Source organism: Denticeps clupeoides, chromosome 11, assembly GCF_900700375.1.
Source record: "Denticeps clupeoides chromosome 11, fDenClu1.1, whole genome shotgun sequence".
Lineage (NCBI taxonomy): Eukaryota > Metazoa > Chordata > Actinopteri > Clupeiformes > Denticipitidae > Denticeps > Denticeps clupeoides.
In genome coordinates this window covers 12,238,934-12,257,823 of record NC_041717.1, presented here as the reverse complement: position 1 = coordinate 12,257,823, position 18,890 = coordinate 12,238,934, and the positions used below count along the sequence as shown (strand labels likewise).

General features: G+C 40.5%; 1 protein-coding gene and 1 long non-coding RNA gene across 3 annotated transcripts in view; one reads left to right on the top strand and one right to left on the bottom strand.

Annotated features, from left to right (window-relative positions):
• Positions 1–33: 33 nt before the first annotated feature.
• Positions 34–18,890, bottom strand: part of ralgps1 (Ral GEF with PH domain and SH3 binding motif 1) — a 76,791-nt gene continuing 57,934 nt past the window's right edge. The window contains exons 10-22 of one of the 2 annotated variants that reach the window (XR_003751219.1): positions 10,650–10,787; positions 10,301–10,394; positions 6,677–6,744; positions 5,110–5,236; positions 4,442–4,593; positions 3,996–4,044; positions 3,716–3,796; positions 3,342–3,447; positions 3,173–3,265; positions 1,480–1,585; positions 1,290–1,381; positions 453–1,208; positions 34–336 (exon numbers count right to left, since the gene is read on the bottom strand). Coding sequence is in view for 1 of the 2 variants with exons in the window: in XM_028995914.1 (XP_028851747.1) it covers positions 1,179–1,208; positions 1,290–1,381; positions 1,480–1,585; positions 3,173–3,265; positions 3,342–3,447; positions 3,716–3,796; positions 3,996–4,044; positions 4,442–4,593; positions 5,110–5,236; positions 6,677–6,744; positions 10,301–10,394; positions 10,650–10,787 (1,136 nt within the window). In the remaining variant the exon portion in view is untranslated. Of the gene's footprint in view, positions 1,209–1,289; positions 1,382–1,479; positions 1,586–3,172; positions 3,266–3,341; positions 3,448–3,715; positions 3,797–3,995; positions 4,045–4,441; positions 4,594–5,109; positions 5,237–6,676; positions 6,745–10,300; positions 10,395–10,649; positions 10,788–18,890 lie in introns of both variants that reach the window. The other variant, XM_028995914.1, reaches the window with a different exon arrangement.
• Positions 848–2,090, top strand: LOC114799355 (uncharacterized). Its single transcript, XR_003751224.1, has 3 exons — positions 848–1,050; positions 1,154–1,302; positions 2,035–2,090. It is a non-coding gene; the product is annotated as an uncharacterized LOC114799355 (long non-coding RNA).

The window sequence follows — 18,890 nt, the reverse complement described above, 5'->3', positions numbered from 1 at the left end:
TCAAGAAGAACAAAGTGTGTCTGGAATCTGAAATGATCTTCCATCTTGTTTATGGCAGATATTATACTGTTAACGACAGATAATGGCGCATGTAAAAAACCCAAAAACAACCGCAAGCAGATTAGCCACATTATTCAAACGATGGTGTGAAGCAGGAGGGTCACAAGTGGAACATTTCACATTTTCACACATGAGATATAAACATGTTTTACAAATGTTTCAGGTTGCACATAGGGAGGCGTGGAGGTACAGTAGTAAACACGTGGAAATACACTCGGTAAAATTTCAGTGCAAATGTGCCTCGGCGTCGCGGTGGCACAGTCGAACAATACACCCCTAAAGACAAAAAGAAATGTATTTACAAGTGCATCACCCCCATCTCCCCCAGTGATTTATCGCTGCCCGCCCCTGTGCCACCATGTAAATTATTGTTATTAACGTCTTACGTCAACCTGCAATGCATGAAGGAGGTTGCGGGCGCACAAGCTGCTGCACCAAACCGCGGTTTTATCTCGGGGACTCGCCGGCGACCCAGCAGTTATCGGCGCTTGTACTGTTGAAAGTCACATGACTGTGCGTGCCATCTGGCCGTTTATCTCAAAGAATGGGCAGACAGTGACCGCCAGCAATGCTGGACTACGGGCACCAGTATCTGCACGTTTAACGACGCAGTCATGCTGTGGTCCACCTTGGGACCAACTTCGTTCCTCTTATCTAGCTATTGTTAGGACTGATTGTGGCCTCGTTAATTATTAACAGACGTCAGCGTTTATATATATATTTATATATAATTTTTTTTTTAGTTTTTTTAAATAGTGCCGCCCTCTCTGTGCGCGAATGTGTGTGATGCTGTTATCATCTGTTACAACGTCAGGTACTGGTGCCCACAACCACCGATGAGCCGATCAGTACCGATAAAACAGGACCCCTTGGTTGTAATACTGAAGCAGTGGAACGTCTGAAGCATTCCGGCTGGCGTGTAAGGAGTGGAGAGTAAAAGTTGACAATTCTGAAGCACTGTCCTGGTCCTGCTCGCTGGCAGCGTGACCGGTATGTCCCCCGTCTCCGGAACTGGCATTGGAAGATCTGTACTCCTGTACCATTGTGTGGCCTTTTTAAAACAGGTCCACTTTTCTATTTTTTATTTTCCAAGGAAAAAAAAAATCCATCGGCGGGCTTTACTCAAAGGTCATGAGGTTGGCTGGTATCTAAAGGAAGAGAAGAAGACAATTAAGCATAAAATCTAAAATGAATCTGGAGAACATGCATTTACGTGAGAGAAGAGCAACCTGGGGCCTAAAGGTGCGACAGGCTTCCTCCAAGTGTTTATGCCAGATAATTGCTGAAAACCTTGATCCAGTCTGAAACTTGTAAACATTTCCTACAAAACAAAGCATGAACAGTGCAGAAGCACAAGGGGCGGTCAGGAGGTTAGAGGTCACATCCATTCCTTTGGACCGTTCGTTCACTAGAACTGACCTTTATCAGGGTCGGTCAGGTGGAATATATTAGGGTGGTCTGGGTCATCTGGCAGCATCACCATCCACCCAGTCAGGGTGATCTTCTTGCAAGGTGTGGATTTGTACTGAGGAAGGAAATGGGAACCAACAAGTAGAAAAAAACAAAAAACCAATGCAATCGTTCCCATTTATTATAGACATTTAAATAGTTTTAATAATGCATATGTTTTATATTGAGAGCGACAAATGTAACAAAAAAAAGCAACAAATGAGGTTATACAAATGTTATTTCTTATCAGCACAGCACAGCACAAACTGCACAGTCGAGATAACTGCTCCCTTCCACTTATCAACAAACAAACAAGATAGGCAGGCTACTCAGGGAAAGTAATAAAGTGACTTTACTCTTTAAAAAAATATTACTTTACTTATTTCTAACTGATAATTAGTTAAATTAATGCTTACCATAATGTTTTCAACATTCAACATGATACAACTACAGTACAGGCCAAATGTTTGGACACCTTCTCATTCAATGTGTTTTCTTTATTTTCATGACCATTTACATTTGTAGATTCTCACTGAAGGCATCAAGGAGTTATGTACTTAACAAAAAATGGAGACCTGGCCTCCACAGTCACCGGACCTGAACCCAATCGAGATGGTTTGGGGTGAGCTGGACCGCAGAGTGAAGGCAAAGGGGCCAACAAGTGCTAAACACCTCTGGGAACTCCTTCAAGACTGTTGGGAAACCATTTCAGGTGACGACCTCTTGAAGCTAATCGAGAAAATGCCAAGAGTGTGCAAAGCAGTAATCAGAGCAAAGGGTGTCTATTTTGAAGAAACTAGAATATAAAACATGTTTTCATTTGTTTCACCTTTTTTTGTTAAGTGCATAACTCCACATGTGTTTGATGCATTCAGTGAGAATCTACCAATGTACATGGTCATGAAAGTGAAGAAAACACATTGAATGAGAAGTAGTGTCCAAACTTTTGGCCTGTAGTGTATGAAAAATTATAAATCTATAAAGTATATTTTCTCCATATTACATTACTTTCCATATTAGACTAAAAATAATGATAATAATTCCAAATTTTTAAATGTACTCCTCTCTTCCTAGGTCTCTGTCATTGCTGAGCCCTAATCTCCCAAGAACACATAATATGCAATAATAATCAAAAATGTGTTCTGATAATGCTTGATTACTTGGATTAGTTGCTATATTTTCATTATTTGAAATTGTACTCCCTTAACCCACTTATTACTGGGGGAAGTAAGAATCTCTGTACCTCTGTATGAACATATAATTGGTTCGAATAAGATATTCTATCCTCAAATCTTTTGACTTTTTTGTGGTTGTATGATGTTTAGTATTCAGAGATCTGGTCTTGACATATAGTTAATGCTACTTTAGACTATATTATTTTAAGCCCGGTTTTTGAGGCTGCACACCAGAATGCCTTATTGACGGCAAATTGATGATTTCCTATCATGATATCTGTCCGAGTGTCTGATAAGGTACAACCAATGAGGTGTTTGATTGTTAGGAGGCTGCTATAAAGACATGATGGACCAGTCAAAGATGGGTGATGTTCTCTCATTGATGATCAGTTGGGTTGTAAAAATGGTAAAACGACCCGGTACTATATACAGTTATCCAATGCCTTAAAATCTGATTTGTTGATTTTATGCAGACCAGTGATACTTACATGCCTCCTCTCATTGGCTCTCAATGCTTTAGCTCCATAATATATTAAGGTTGAACCAGAGAGTACAATCCAGTAGCGTGTCCAGGATGACAGCTGGGGAAATACAACAACGGTAAAAGTAATCAAAATAATCAAGATAAATGACAGCATTACAGTGACTGATAATCACCGTTGGCTTTCGTCCTCGCTTCAGTGTGGTTTTCCTGCGCAGAGGGCCCTCCATGGTGATACTGCAAAGTGCACTGCACTCATAACTGGACACGGCACCCGAGGGTCTGGACAAAAAATAAAAAATAAAAATAGATTACATAAATTCTTTATAGAACTACAATAAACATAAAACAAGACATAGAAGGAGTTTTGATTAAGTTTTAATTATAACACAGCAATTTAAAATCAGATATGAAAGATATTAAGTGGACCTTCGGCAACCTGATAAAAAAAGTGAATCATTCTGCGGTGTTTCTCTGAGCTCAAACAGAACGAGCATGCGTTAATCTGGATGTAGATGATCGTGTGAATTAGAGAACCTGTTTCCTGTACCTGTAAACGTAGCTCCGGCTTCGGGGAGAGGAACGGACTGGAACCCTCCAGTTAGGCCCCAGTGTTGCGTACATACGGCCTCTAGGGAAAAACAATGTTTTGGGGATTACTGTAATTAGTACAATGAATTTAACAGTTTAATGAAATCAAAACTGTCAATCACCTCAATAATTATTTTGTTTCATACACATTTGATGAGCATAGATTGTACAACACATATTGTGTAGTACACAGTAGTAAACAGATTGCAGAAAATTCTCAGTGAAAAGGCACACCTTACCTTTCCAATCCAGATGACAGTTCATCACTCAGTGAACTCTCCCTACTTCCTGTAAGAGAAAAGAAGAAATCCATACAGCACAAAGCATACAAAATAATACATCAGAAGTTCTAAGGCTGATGCAGTTGTTCCTCTGTAACCACAACGCAGGTGAAACTGTATATAGATATGTATACTTTAATAGGTCTATACATGTTAATATTATATGAAATACTGCTATATTGATATTTGTACTTTAACTCTTTACAGTTTGTACTTTTTTTCTCCCAACAGTTTAGTTTTAGGTACTTTTACATTCTTCATTGTTCATCTCAAAGTTGATTTCAGGTAGCAAGTCTTGTATTGCCCTCTGGTGGCAAACTGGAGTTATGACGTTGGTAAAATTAATTCAACTCCATCTAATATGTATCTGAAAAAATATTTAAATTATGGAACTGTTAGGGTACCTATTGAAATGCCGTTGGTGAAGATTGACTCATGTGTGTGGTTGTGGACAGGGCTGTGGGACTCCAGAAAGCTGTCATCAAGAAGGTGACGAGGTTTCTCCGCACGAAAGACGGCACTTTTACTGTACACCACTCCAAACTGGCTTATCATGCTGTCACACAGGAAAAAAAGGCATGATATATCACTAATACCCACATATAACGTCATGTAACAGTGAGACAGGTGTGAGAGCTGGAGGCCAGACTCCTGGCAGAATGATGCAGAATCATTTTTAAGCTTCAATTTGAAATCTACACAAATGAACATGTTCATTGAACAGCACGGAGCATCAGAAATACCGATATATATCACCACATGTCGATAAATAACAATCAAAAGATTCAAAGACATTATCAGTCCTTGTATAAAACAATCAGAAGATTCAAAGACATTATCAGTCCTTGTATAAAACAAATATAAATGTTATCCATATAGGTATACATTTGTCAATGTACACATTTACATAACTTTAATAGCTTTTTAATAGCATAATATTAATATATTTTGTAAATAATTTCCTAAAATATTCATATTACCTGAATTATCCTTACACAATTTTTTGGAAAATTGTGATATTATTCTATTACTATATGATATTTTGGATTTGCAGTGTAAGGGTGAGACTGACTTATTCCCCAGGCTGTGGCTCTTCCTGTGTCGCGCGAGCGGTGGCGTAGGTACAGGTGCTCCCACCGACGTGTCAGGGCAGGTGGGTCTGCGGTTGTACCTCAGGGAAGAGGACACCTCTGCAGGTTCTGTGACGGACACAATGACAACGTCTTTTGGGGTGTGCCAGTAAAGATATCCCTAATAAATCAGTGTGCCAACAGCGTGTGTGTGTATATATATATAAATTTGTATTTGGGGGGTGGGTGGGTGATGAGTCATTCTCATTTCTCAGTCATTAGTCCTTTACACGATACAGTTTTTCATTTACAGTGCCTCCATAAATGCCACATCTGTTCTGCACATGTGGCTAATGAAGCAGGTCTAGAAATGGCGAGTAATGTGTTCAGAAGTAACATTAAAATTACACCTTTTTTCAACAATTCGTATACGTAGACACCATTTAGAAGACAAACGGAAGGTTTGTAAAGGCCTTACTTTTTTTTCTCTCTTAAAGTGTCTATAAACCGGGAGGTATTTTTTGAGCTGGTTCATGACATGCAACAACCTCTGTCCCCTACTGGCTTTTAATAGTCTGCGTGCAGCACAGTGTCCAAAGGAATGCTGATCTTTCTGCCCAATTAGGACAGGGAAGCTCGTCGTCACAAAGCCCACCATTAACCCTCTTCAAAGGGGACTACTAAATGGGCCAGGAAGAGATGCTGGGATCATATTTACAGGCTGTTGTCTGCTTCTTACTGAATAGATAACAAAATGTGGTGAAAATATGAATATATGTGCTGAAATCTGATGAGCTTGTACACTGTCAGGAGGAAACTCTGAAATGCTGAACAATTTCACTGACCCCCTAGAGGAACAGACCGTAGGTGCTTGGTAGAGGTGAGGACCTTCTGCCATACCATGCGAACACTAAAGTGAACCAACACCTGCTTGAGTTTGGACCCGTGTTCTGGGTGAAGACTGAATGTGCCAGAACCAGTCTAATCTCTAATCGACAGGTAAATTAAATACGAGCAAAATACACACATGACGCACTGTATTAACATTTTCCATGTTGCTATGGCAACATTTGAAAATCTGCTGATATTACTGATGCAGCATAATGCCTTCCATTACCAAGTGGCATGCAGTGGTGATTTCTGGAAAAACAGGATGAAGAACATATTTTGCTGAAGGACTAGACCGTGTCAGATGCACAAGATGGCCTCATTAAAGAGGCCAGCCTATGTGAATGACCCCAGCCTGCTGATGTGGGTAACACATCATCAAAAGTCACCCAGATCTCCCATCTAAACCCTCCTGGCACCATGTTGCCCTGGGTACTTGCTTTTCCAACTTAGAATGGCACAGAAACACATGGCAGAGTTCCCCGATTCCCTTTTATGTGGGAATTCTCAGCAGACAGCAGCTCCACTTGTATGAAGATCCCTCATCACCATCACTTCACTTAATGCTGGTTCATTTCACAATTTACCAATTTACTGATGCTGAGTGGCTACACAGGCATGCAGAATACAGAATACAGAATCTGGAAACATGGAAACGATGAGTAATGATAGGAAACTCACCTCCGAGATCTTCTTTAGAGGATACCAGGCGTGGTGAATTGCTCCCAGGCTCAATTTTCAATGACAGTCTAGAACATGCACAAACACACACACACACACACACACACACACACACACACACACACACACACACACACACACACACACAACATATAAAACAAGAGAAATAGAATGAGCAGAGTTTAAAAACAGAACTAGTTTTATTTTGGGAAATTGAAGAGCCAACTCCTGTCTGATTTCTTCTGTAACTGTCAGCTACATGAATATTTTATTCTTTGGGAGCCGTGTAATGGTGCCATGGTAATGTTGCTGGCCATTTTTAAGAACAAAAAACTCAAGATTTGTAAGTGTAAGACACAAATAATATTATTTAAATGTATGTACCAAAATAACATTTCTCACTACATTGGCATAATTTGACATAGTGCCCCCTTTCTTGTATTTTTTACATATTTTCTTTTAGAGTTTATTTATTTAGATTTTGCATCATCATATCATCATTAAGTTAAAGGGAAAAACTACAACATAACACTTTATGGAGCATGTATTCTCTATTTCAAAACCAGTTAAAGACATATCAAGTGATCCAATCACAGACTCGTGCAATTCCAATCCCTAATCACAACATGTTAAAAATACAAATCAGGTTAATTAACAGTTAAACAGAAAAACAAATGTTGTCCGTGAATTATTAACATCTGGTCCTGGTTCCCAAAAAAAAAAAAAAAAACAAGAAAAGTGAATGATTATGTTGTCATTTTCAATTTCAAACCTAATTGCTGACAAGATAATCGCCTGAGATGTCGCTCATTAAGTCCCCCCCTAAACTGTGACACTTGGGGAGATTTAATAGCTGAGTCGTGGGGTTTGGGTCGTGTTACTGGTTTGGAGAAAAAGCCGGAGGGCTCCGACTGGGGGAGGCCCTGGGCCCATGGACCACTGCAGATGTGGGATGAAAGGGTCTGAAGTGCGGTTGCAGACAGTAACCAAGCTTGCCTTGAAGACGGGTGGCAGGCGACTGATGAGGGCTTACCGCCCAGACGCTGACTTCATTCCCATTCGCACAGCAAACCGCACCGATCCCAACAGCTCTCCGGTCTCCTCCCCAGTTTCATCACCCCGTCCCCACTTCCTCCCAGTACACTCTGGGCTGGAAGTGGCTGGAAACTTCATTCTGTCCATCCTGATATGTCCATTTCTGACATATCACATGCTTTAAAAGCTGATATGAATGTAAATGTACAAAAAAAAAAATCCATGCGTTTTTACCCAACAGCTAATGTATTTCTTTACTTTGATGTTGTTGTTAAGCAATTCATCCGCTAGAGGTCAGAATCCATGGTATTCATGGTACTCAAACAAAAGTTAACATGCAGACAGTGGAGGAGGTTGTAGCCCAGAGCAGGTGGTAATAGCCTCTAGAGGGTTACACTCGCCTATGAAGCAGAAGAGCACAAAGTGTTCAAACTACCATTGTGTCCCTGAGCAAGACAACCACAAACAGGAAGTCGTATCGGCGTTTTTCCAGAAATAAAATAAAATTAACCCACTGGTTCTTCAGAGTCTTGCATAATGGAGCTAAAAAAAACACATTTTGGCTCATTTTTTACATCCAATCAGCAAGTGAAAGTGAAGTGATTGTCACTGTGAAGCACACGGTGACACAACGAAATGTGTCCTCTGCTTTTAACCATCACCCTTGGTGAGCAGTGGGCAGCCATGACAGGCGCCCGGGGAGCAGTGTGTGGGGACGGTGCTTTGGTTTCAAACCGCCAACCTTCTGATTACGGGTCCGCTTCTTTAACCGCTAGACCACCACTGCCCCCATAGTTACCTCCCCCCCTTTCAAGCCATGACGGTCGGTGGAGTTACTTTTTCAGTGGAGGGGTATGAAATTCTCAACAAGAAACGGGAGGTAATCTTTCACCTGATGATGACATAAGGGGTCAAATTCCATGTCCGACCGTCTGAGCTGCTGCTCTCTGAACGGCGAAGCAGAATGGCCAAAGCACTGTTTAATCTCACAAAGTGAAATGTTCATAATAGGGGCCCTTTAAAAAAATAGGGGCAAAGCTGTAGGAGGTGCTGACGGTAAATCTAGACTCTCTTAGAACTACTGCATTTTTCTTCTCCATTCAGCCTTGCACCCTACTGCTGTTATAACTGATGGGCTGCCTTAGTAATCCTGCTCAGTCGAAAGCTGTCATTTGGTGATGCATCTCCATGCAATCATCTAAAGCTCCTGTACTCTGCTGTTAAAAGAAAATTCACATTTTCCCTTTCACAAGGTGAAAAAAAATTCACATGTCTGCCTCAGACAGACATTATTCCTGGTGCAGAAGGACAGCTTTTGTGTTCAGAAGTGTCCTCTTAACATTTGACACGGCGAGAGCTGAAAGGGCGCTGTGTAAACACCGCAGGGCTGTTTTTCGAGCGATTAAGCCGAGTCTCTATTAAAAGTGTCCTTTTAGCCTGGAGACATTTTTAAAGGCGTTACTATGTAAACAAAGCAGCACCCGGCTCAGCAGCCGGTCAGAAACGGATCCGCTTATGGACCCAGACCACGGCAGAAGCATGTGGTCATTAGTTCCTCTTGCTCTCGCAGGTTCTGTCAAAATAAATCCTGTACAAAGAAAAATAATAAAATAATCAAATATGAACGTGTCCTCCCTGGAGGAAAAAAAAACACCCTCGTGACAGAAATCACAGAAACTGGTATATTTTTCTTCCATAAAAGCAGAAAAGATTTATGCAGAAATACAATCTGATATGAACCAACACTGACCAATTGACTGATTAAACCAAACAGTTCTAATTTATACTAGAAATGTAGTACTGAATACAGCATTAGGTAAAAAATTAGGCAAATAAGGAGAACATTGGTAAAATTAGAAATATGTCATCTGTGTTTTTAAGTGTGTGTAAGAGCAAAATTAGGTTTTTGGAAATTACTTTATAATGTCATTTATGAAACAAGTAAAAGGTAAAATGTGATGAAGAACCTGACATTGGAACATTTTCTCACTTTTTGTGAGTTTATATTGATAATTAAATTTCAGTATTACGGGCTACATTTTTACATGTTGAAAATGGCCATCAAAATATGCAATGCTGATGTTGTAACATATTGAAGATCATTTCAGCTGGTGACTGAATGAGGAAAAGCGAGTCTGATCGCTACACGTCATAAAATCGTTTACAGTGTATTACAGCGGAGGCAGAGAAAGGTAGAGCTGTGGCTGCACACATCGTCCTCTTGGCCCACATGTTTAAGTCATACAGCGCTGTGGCAGGCAGGCAACGATGAGGTGTTTAATCGGTTGGTTTTTATGGGGTCTCTGCTTTTCAGGTGTGACCAGACACTGAGCACGGCCGCTGAGATTTATGTCCGGCCTTTTAGTAAACGACGTGTCAGACATAAATTAATTTGTTCGAGTGATGTTCAGCAAGTGCCGTGCATTGGCACTTGCTGATCATTGGCACTATAGATCAATGTCACTTGGACCACCATACTGCTGCTGCGGCTGCTGCCGCTATCCTTTTATTTTTGATTGGAGCTAATCCCAAATGACAGGACCAATCTGTGCCTTACTGCCAATCAACTTCAAAGAAACGCCGACTTACTTATAATTGTCATCCTCCATGAACTTCTGCAGTTCCTCAATGTAGCGCACAGACATCAAGTACTTCTGCACATGAGGCAGTGTCAGTAAATGATCTGCAGGAGGGAATTAAAGGATAAAATGAGGAAGCTGTCCATTGTGAAGCCCAAATATTCTAAGATTTGTGATTTGTAGATGCACAGAAGAACATCATTAACTGATACATTTCACCATTCACCATAAAAAGCACCATTAATGCTTAAAGAACATTGTTCATGACAAAATAGTGGGAGAAGGTCAATGACCTCTGGGTTTTATTTTTAAACTCAGTGGTGCCCTCTAGCGGCACCTGAGCAACAGGGGCCACTGACCGTAGTTACAGGAGACCTGCATGTCTGAGATGAGCCTCAGCAGATTGTTCATCTGATTGGACCTCTGCTCCGTCTCCAGGATGCCTTCAGAGGCCGGGTAAGCAGAGTCAATGTAGGTCATGTCAAACAAGTAGATCCCTGGAAATGAGAAAAAATTGAGATGAACATGGTGGGAGGAGGAGAAAGAAAGAAAACAGACCCTGCAAAATAAAATGGCAGTAGTACAAAAAGCAGCATGTCATGTTTCGCAATATATCAAATGGCCTTTTTGGCTGTTGAAGCTACAAGTGAGTGGGGGAAATTGGGCGGGGGCATACATGAAAAAGGAATGAAGATTTACAACTCGATGGAGAAGGAAGTGTGCGTTTGAAAAGTAAATGAATAAACACTTGTTTACAAATGCTTCAGATGATTTATTCACATCCCGGATGTCAAGCATTGCCATATGAGATGCTTCAGACTTCTTATGAAGTCCCTTTCTATGAAAAGAAATCATTTAAATTGACTAAGGACAATTATATAACATATCAAGTTAAAAAAGAAAAGAAAAACATGTGCATTATATTTAAATATCTGCTCCTGAGTGCATAACATTACTATATACATGATATAGAGATCGTTTTACAAAAATCACATGGTCTGACCGCGGGGCACCACCGTATGGCTGTTGACGTTAAAACACATAAAAACGCTTTCGTTGGGCATCTAATGGTCTCCAAAGTTAAAGAAAAATTGTGTGGCGGAAGCAGTAAATAAAACACAAGTGACACTTCAAACGCACACCTGCAGGCCAGCTTCATAAATGGCCCCTGCTTGTTTTTCTGCAGAGAACATTTCCTGTAGAGCAATACCACTCATTTAGCCTGACTTTAAAAACTTTAAATGGTAGTGTATATGAAAAACAAATCAAAGAACATCAGTTCTGTAGTTGTAATTTTTTAATAAAATACTACGTATGAGCATATAGGGGTACAGAGGCTCCAAGGTAGGTGCTTCATTCACAAGGCAGTAATAACTACAGCATATTTAATAAACATGATCCATAACTGGCTTAGAATTAACACACATGTGCCGTACACTTTTCACTATAACCCCTTCTCTGTTAAAAAGCCGTTTAATTAAAATCTAGACATTATTAATAATAAAAAAACAACAATAAAGGCTGGTTGATTTAACTGGTGCTGCACTGACCCAATCTTTGCTGCATGAGGGGAGCGGGTCCAGAGATTCTTTTTTTTTTTTTTTTACTACATATTGGTTTCAGTTCCCCTTCCCGGCGGGAAAGCAGTTAGGCTTTTACAGCCTCTGCTGGCAGAGAGCAGCAGTTACTGGTAATAAGGCCACGGCACACTGTGATTCGGCAGACAGCCTGGCGACACGGGGCCACTGCTGCTATACGCCTGCGCAAGGTACGGGGGGCCGTGACGCTACCGCTACTAACCCTCAATTTGAAATGATCGAGTCACACGACCTCTCTTGGTGACCAGCAAAGTAACAAGTCTTGTCAAATCCACTTATATTTTGGAAAAATGTGGAGTGGCAAGTTGTCTGCATTAAGAACTCTATTCTTCTGCGAAACCAGATGCTGTGTAGGTGAAGCCTGTAATCAGACGCTTGTAAATTCAGTCGTAAGCATTTCTTACAGCTGGTGACGAACGGGACCTTTTGGTGCCACAGGTCTCCGCTATTAGCGGTTCACACACATACGAAACATGTGATGGAGAATTTCAAAATATTAAGATTGAGTACAATAACGAGAAACGTGTCCAGGCTTTATTCTATTAATTGAGCTAAATGCAGGATGAGGTGAAGGCTCAGCCAGGGACCCCGTTTAAGTATCTATGACTTCTGCACACTGCATTATGTCAAAAATTATGTTGAAGTCAAACCTGCAGTTTACCTTAATTAAAATTTACTCAGAACAATCAAGTAGGTTACTACTGTTACTGAAGAAGCCCTATTAATATGTGTTAAAATATGCCACGGTCCAACTGTAGAACCACAAAATAATTATTGCCTCACATAAGAAATAATAGTAATAGAAATGGAGAAGAAATAGACAGAGCATGGATGGTTTCAGTATCTGACCCTGACATTCATGCTATAGACCATGTATTGAGTGGCCCTGTGACCTTAAATGACCTCAGGTTCTATTACATAAGCCTAGCATGGAACATCAAGAACTGGATTCTAAACTATGCATGAACATTTATATATATACAGAAAGGCTACACAGTCTATAGAAAATATATAAAGCCTTGAGAAAATGTAGAAACATTTATGTTTATTATGCAATTTGAAAGGTCTACACATAGACTATACAGTCCGACGCTTGAAAACAACCTGGGCACAAACTACAAAATAATTATGAACATTTACACATTTAAGTGAGGTCTATTTCAGCACTCGGAGTTTTACGAGGGCCTGAGTAAGAGCCATGCTTCCTGGAACAGAGTGGCCGGTTTCCAGTCTGAAAGTGACTGTATGACACACTATGACACATTTACTTAAGAAACTGCTTATGTGACCGATGTCATATCATAAAAGTCACATTTGGAAAACTGGAAATGCAGCATGAGATTCTATGTGCTGTAGGTCAAGTGCATGTAGGCTCAAGGGCAGCACATTTCAGACAGGATGTAAATTATAAAAAATTTTTAATGAAAAACATGCAGAGGTCCCACTGTACAACGCTTAATTGGAAGCAATTAGGATGGCATTTCGTGTTATGAAAAGGCTTTACATGATCAGTTTGCGATAGACTTTTAATTCAGTGCAGCACTGTATCAGCGTTTCTGTCTTGAGAACGAGTGACAGGTCAGGCCCTGATTAATGTCTCTGGCCACAGTCCGGCTGCCTCTAAAACCAGTCACCATGCGGCCATTTACAGACAGGCTGAAATATAATATTCATCTATATATTTAGCCACACACTGCATGAAATTGTGCCACAAGTGGTCAAAATAAAAACCAGTTTTAAGGCACAAGTATTTTTAACTGTGAAAAGCCAAGAATAGAGAAGCCAAGACTTGACCTCCCAGATTTTTTTATTTATTTATTTTTACTATGAACAAAAGTCTCTAGGGAAACGTCTCTGGAAAGTCTACATTTTTATGTATAATGTTCATCAAACAGCAAGCTAACAGTGGCAACCCAAAGTTAGAGTAGTAGTCAGAACAAAACAATAATAATAATAATAGGCATTATTATTATCAATATTATTATTGTTCTTGTTATTTATTTAAATTTTTTTTTATTATACTATTATATAGTTACACAATATGACTTCTTAAAATGAAAAAAAAAAGATCATTTAAAACAAATACACTACTCATGTAAATATTATTTAAGGAGATGTGAGGGTTGTGAAATGGAAATTCACTGGAACATTTCAGGCATTATAAAGTATTTTTTTCTTCTTTGTGGAAATCCCTACAGTTGTGTACGGTTTAGTGTACTGTTAATATTTGCATATATAATTGACACTGAAAAAGGTTTGTTTCGCATCATATTATTATTATTTTTGGGCACCGGCTTAGACCCTGTATGTGTGGAGTTTGCGTGATCTTTTTGTGTTGCCGCAGGTTTCCTCCCACTTCGCCAGTTTCCTCCTGACGTACACTAGGTGGATTGGCATCTCAAAATTGTCCATAGTTTTGAGTGTGCAAAAGAATAGTGTGTGTGTGCCCTGTGGTGGCCTGGCACCCTGCCCTGGGCAAGTTGGCACCCTGTGCCCAGTGTTCCAGGGTGGGCTCCGGCAGCCGCAAACCTGATATTTATTTATTTATTTATTTATTTATTTATTTATTTGGTTAGTTAGTTAGTTAGTTAGTTAGTTAGTCTTCTTTCCACAATCCTTTCTTGCTTCCATGATAAGTCAACTGTCACAGTGATTGAAAGTTAAGGAAAAGTTATGACTGTTTTTTGCAGCAGCTCTCTGAATGATGCTGTTTGTATTTGGTGAATGCCATGTGAAGATGCCAGAGCTTAGAGTGGAAGGCTGCTCTTCCATTTCCATTTCCATTTTTTCATTTACAACATTTATCAGACGGCCTTATCCAGAGCGACTTACAATCAGTAGTTACAGGGACAGTCCCCCCCTGGAGCAACTTAGGGTTAAGTGTCTTGCTCAGGGACACAATGGTAGTAAGTGGGATTTGAACCTGGGTCTTCTGGTTCATAGGTGAGTGTGTTACCCACTAGGCTACTACCACCCTACCACCCATCCAGAATGTTCCTTTGTTTCTGTGCACTACAGCAGTCGTGGGTGTGCTGCCATTGCTGCTGCTGTGGTGATGAAAGCACAAGAGCTTTTACTAACGTGCCGAGGTCTGCCTGCAACAGCCGCTGGCCAGCAAAACCTTTTGTGATGAATGCTCTCCTCAAAACAAACAGCTCGAGTGTTGAGACATTCGCCTTTCCGAGGAGTCACAGGAAAATTCCTGGGCCCTGACATCACACGAGCGCTCTGAAGCTGAGGGCGCTAAGCACCGCCCGTCTCCAAGAAGAAGGCTTTTCCATCAGGCTGTTGCATGCCCCGGGGACACCTGGGAAACCTCAAGATGCTCTATGCCTCAACATCGAGCTAGATACATAAACAGCCAATAGCCCGGGGTGATAGAGTCTGGGACGTGCAGGGAACTGGAACATGCAAGGAAAAGGGTGGGTAACAAACACTATTCTTCTGAAAAATGTCATGAGTTTCAGAATTTGTCTTCAGCCAAAATGGGGCATCATGTAGGATTCAGGAACCTTAACTGGAATTGGATCAGTAAAAAATCTGGAATAGTGCAAGTGAGCCCGGGGATGTCCTTACCCAATTGTGGGAACAGAAGTGCATAATTTAATCAAACAACATGGCAACAATGCTCCTGTATAATTGGACAAGAATCCAGAATCCTTTAATCTCTGGTGGTGATAAGGTCATTGGTGTATCAGTCAAGGGTGTGGTCAGTGATTGGTATGCTGGTTTCTGCTGGTGAATGGGAATGAGGACGGGGCTGTGACACTCATCCTCCACCCATCCTGGGACACTGGGCACCGGGCGGGGACCCACTGTAGGGCACAGACAGTAATGGCCAATTTAGAGTCACCAATCCATCCTGTGCGAATGCCTTTTTGGAAGCTGGAGAACCTGGTCGCAGAGAGCATGCACATTTCACACACACAAAGCTTGGGGCTTTAATAGTGTGAGGCCAAGGTGCTATCACGCGGCAAGGTGTGCATTTTGTATGAGTAAATGAGAGAAAGATAAACACGTATTGTCTTTCCTCTTACGTATGAACAAAGGAATTTATTCAACTGCTGTGGCGCCTTCATGTTACTGGAACTGCAGGGTGTTGAAGCCCTAGTGGAAAGTTTACACAGAAGCATACACAACTCTCTAGTCCTGGGTTCTGAGGACAGACAGCAGCAGTCAAAAGAGCTGAAGCTTTTACAGACAGACAGAGAGAGACAGTTTATGGAAGCTATGAGCGGCAGCATGAGCGGCAACTTTCTTTTTTCCCGCATTCTTTTTTATGTGGCAAAGTGGGAGCAATGTGAGAAATTAGAAATCTTCGAGCATGACTGGAACTAATTGTGACACACAGCCAAGCGAACTGTGGGTCTTTCAAATGATTCTTTCATGAAAGCGCTCATTCATGAGGACTACATGCATAAAGATGTCACAAGAATCCAGAGATTCATAAATCACACTTTCCGTTTAAAGATTTAACTCTTCCTGACAGTTGATTTAGATCATGAAGCAAACATGATCTAAAATATAATAATAAATACTAATGTTCAATACATGCCTTTTCAATAGCTTTGGCTTCGATTCAGACACAAGGCTATTTAATCATTAAAAATAATTATGATTGAATTCATAAATATTAAAAAATAAACACGGACGATGTGAAGGCATTGCTGCAGCAGCTAACTACCCAAGTGGCAAACAATCATGCTTTTGAAAGCACACTTTTAAATTGCATAAGTAGCTTTAAAATATCACCAGGGGTCCCACTACATCCTGCTTGGAAATGCAGTCGAACTGTCAGCTGCCAGCTTCTGAACAGCCATACATAAACAGAATCCACCTATTTATGTCGAAAATCAACAGGCCGCCTATTGTCTCTCAGACAGTTTGACTGCCAGCTGGGCCAAAGGAAAACTAATGAAAAGTTTCACTGGATGCTAAGCATAGCAGGAAACATGGCACATTTGGGGTTCCAACAGCATTTCCACTCAACTACACACTTGTTCCTAGTAAAATACTGTTGTAACGTTTGGAGAGACCCTAGTCAGCAGTCCATACAGAAGGGAACATTTTGCTCAGTAAATTCAGCTGGAGAAAATCACATCACCTCTGTTTTAATGATAAGAGAAGAATACTGTAGACTATGCTCAACATATAATTGAGGTATCTATACTAAAGAGGTGACTGTGCTGTGTATGTGTCTAGACATGACTGTGTTGAGGAAAAGATGAAGGTGCTGGATATGTGTCTAGAGGTGACTGAGCAGTGAATGTGTCAAGAGGTGCTGTGCTGTGTATGTGTCTAGAGGTTACAGCTGTGTATGTGTATAAAGCTGACTGTGTTATGTATATGTATGGAAGAGACTGTGTTGAGACAGAGACGACTGCCAGGAGTATCCGTCTAGAGGTGACTGAGCAGCGTATATGTAAAGAGGTTACTGTGCTGTGTATATGTGTATAGAGGAGTTATGAACTTAACAAAAAGTGGAGACCTGGCCTCTACAGTCACCGGACCTGAACCTCGAGATTGTGCAAAGCAGTAATCAGAGCAAAGGGCGGCTATTTTGAAGAAATTAGAATATAAAACATGTTTTCAGTTATTTCACCTTTTTTTGTTAAGTACATAACTCCACCAGAATCTACCAATGTAAATGGTCATGAAAAACACATTGAATGAGAAGGTGTGTCCAAACTTTTGGCCTGTACTGTATATGTATAGAGATGACTGTGCAGTGTATATGTAAAGTACTGTGCTGTGTTTATGTATAGAGTTGACTGTGTGGTCAACTGTATAAGTAAAGAGGCTACTGTGCTTTGCTGTTACAGGGAGTTTTGTATGTTTAGAAGTGACTGTGCTGTGTAAGAAGTAATTTTGTTGTAACTATGCTGAGCATGTGTAAGAGGTAACTATGATCTGTGAATGTCATTTACTTTAAGCTTCAGGCAGTGTAAAGAGTATGTAAGTCCCATGGATGTGCACAAGCTACTGTTTCAAACACAAAATGACTGTAGAGGCACAGCCAAACAATGAGCTCATCAGAGGCTGCTGGGACCACAGAGAGGGAAGGAGGAAGGGGGTTGATTTTCCATTGCGGGCTCCGCGTCTGCTCCTCTGATGTGGTCTGTTAATGGCCTCCGCAAAGGGCTGGAGTGATCTCCAGAAAAGCCTCTTTCTTTGCAGACTCCATTGCTGTGTCCAGAGTCTAAGCGCCAAGGTGAGTGATAGAAAAAACATCATGCATGCATTTTATTCAGAGAAAGTCATCAGCCCATCACACAGGATATCTCTTGGCCAACATCAATGAACTCTGGACAGTGAGCACGCTGTTCAAAGATTTCCTGGGAGGATATGAGGGACTCAAAAGAATGAAACCTGCTTATACAATATACGTTTGTTAATAAATATATTTATTTGAATAGGGTAATCTCATCAGCTTCAACTAAATGAATATGATATTTTAAATAAGAATGATGCAGGTCAATTATTTATTTGTAATGCAGCACTTTTGATTGAAGATCAGTTCTCAAATAATCAACTTAATTGTTAAAGTAATGAATCCAAGAAAAAATTAAAAAGGCATTTTTGTTACTACATGTACTCATACCCACACCACAGTAGAGCAGGAACTATAATCACTTTGAAGATAAAATTCATTTTGTTGTAGGATTGTTGGAACGAAAACAATATTAAAATAATTGTATGCTAATTTTAACATAAATTGGATGCTTTATGTGTAACCACCACTCAAAAAGAAACTTCAGAGGAGAATATTTGGCATCAGTCACAATGCAGGCAGTTTTTTAATGTGCTAAAATAATTTCCATCATCCTTAAAAGCAGGAAATTGTGTATAAACTGATCCCATTAAAATGGTGTTCTGTTCATGGAAATGATGCTGTATTCTCCAGCCCAAACCAGGCCACCAGACACTTTAATAAACCGTATTATCTCATCTGCAGTGGAAAATGGCAATCCCACCATGCAGTTCCCCTGCCTTGCGACACTT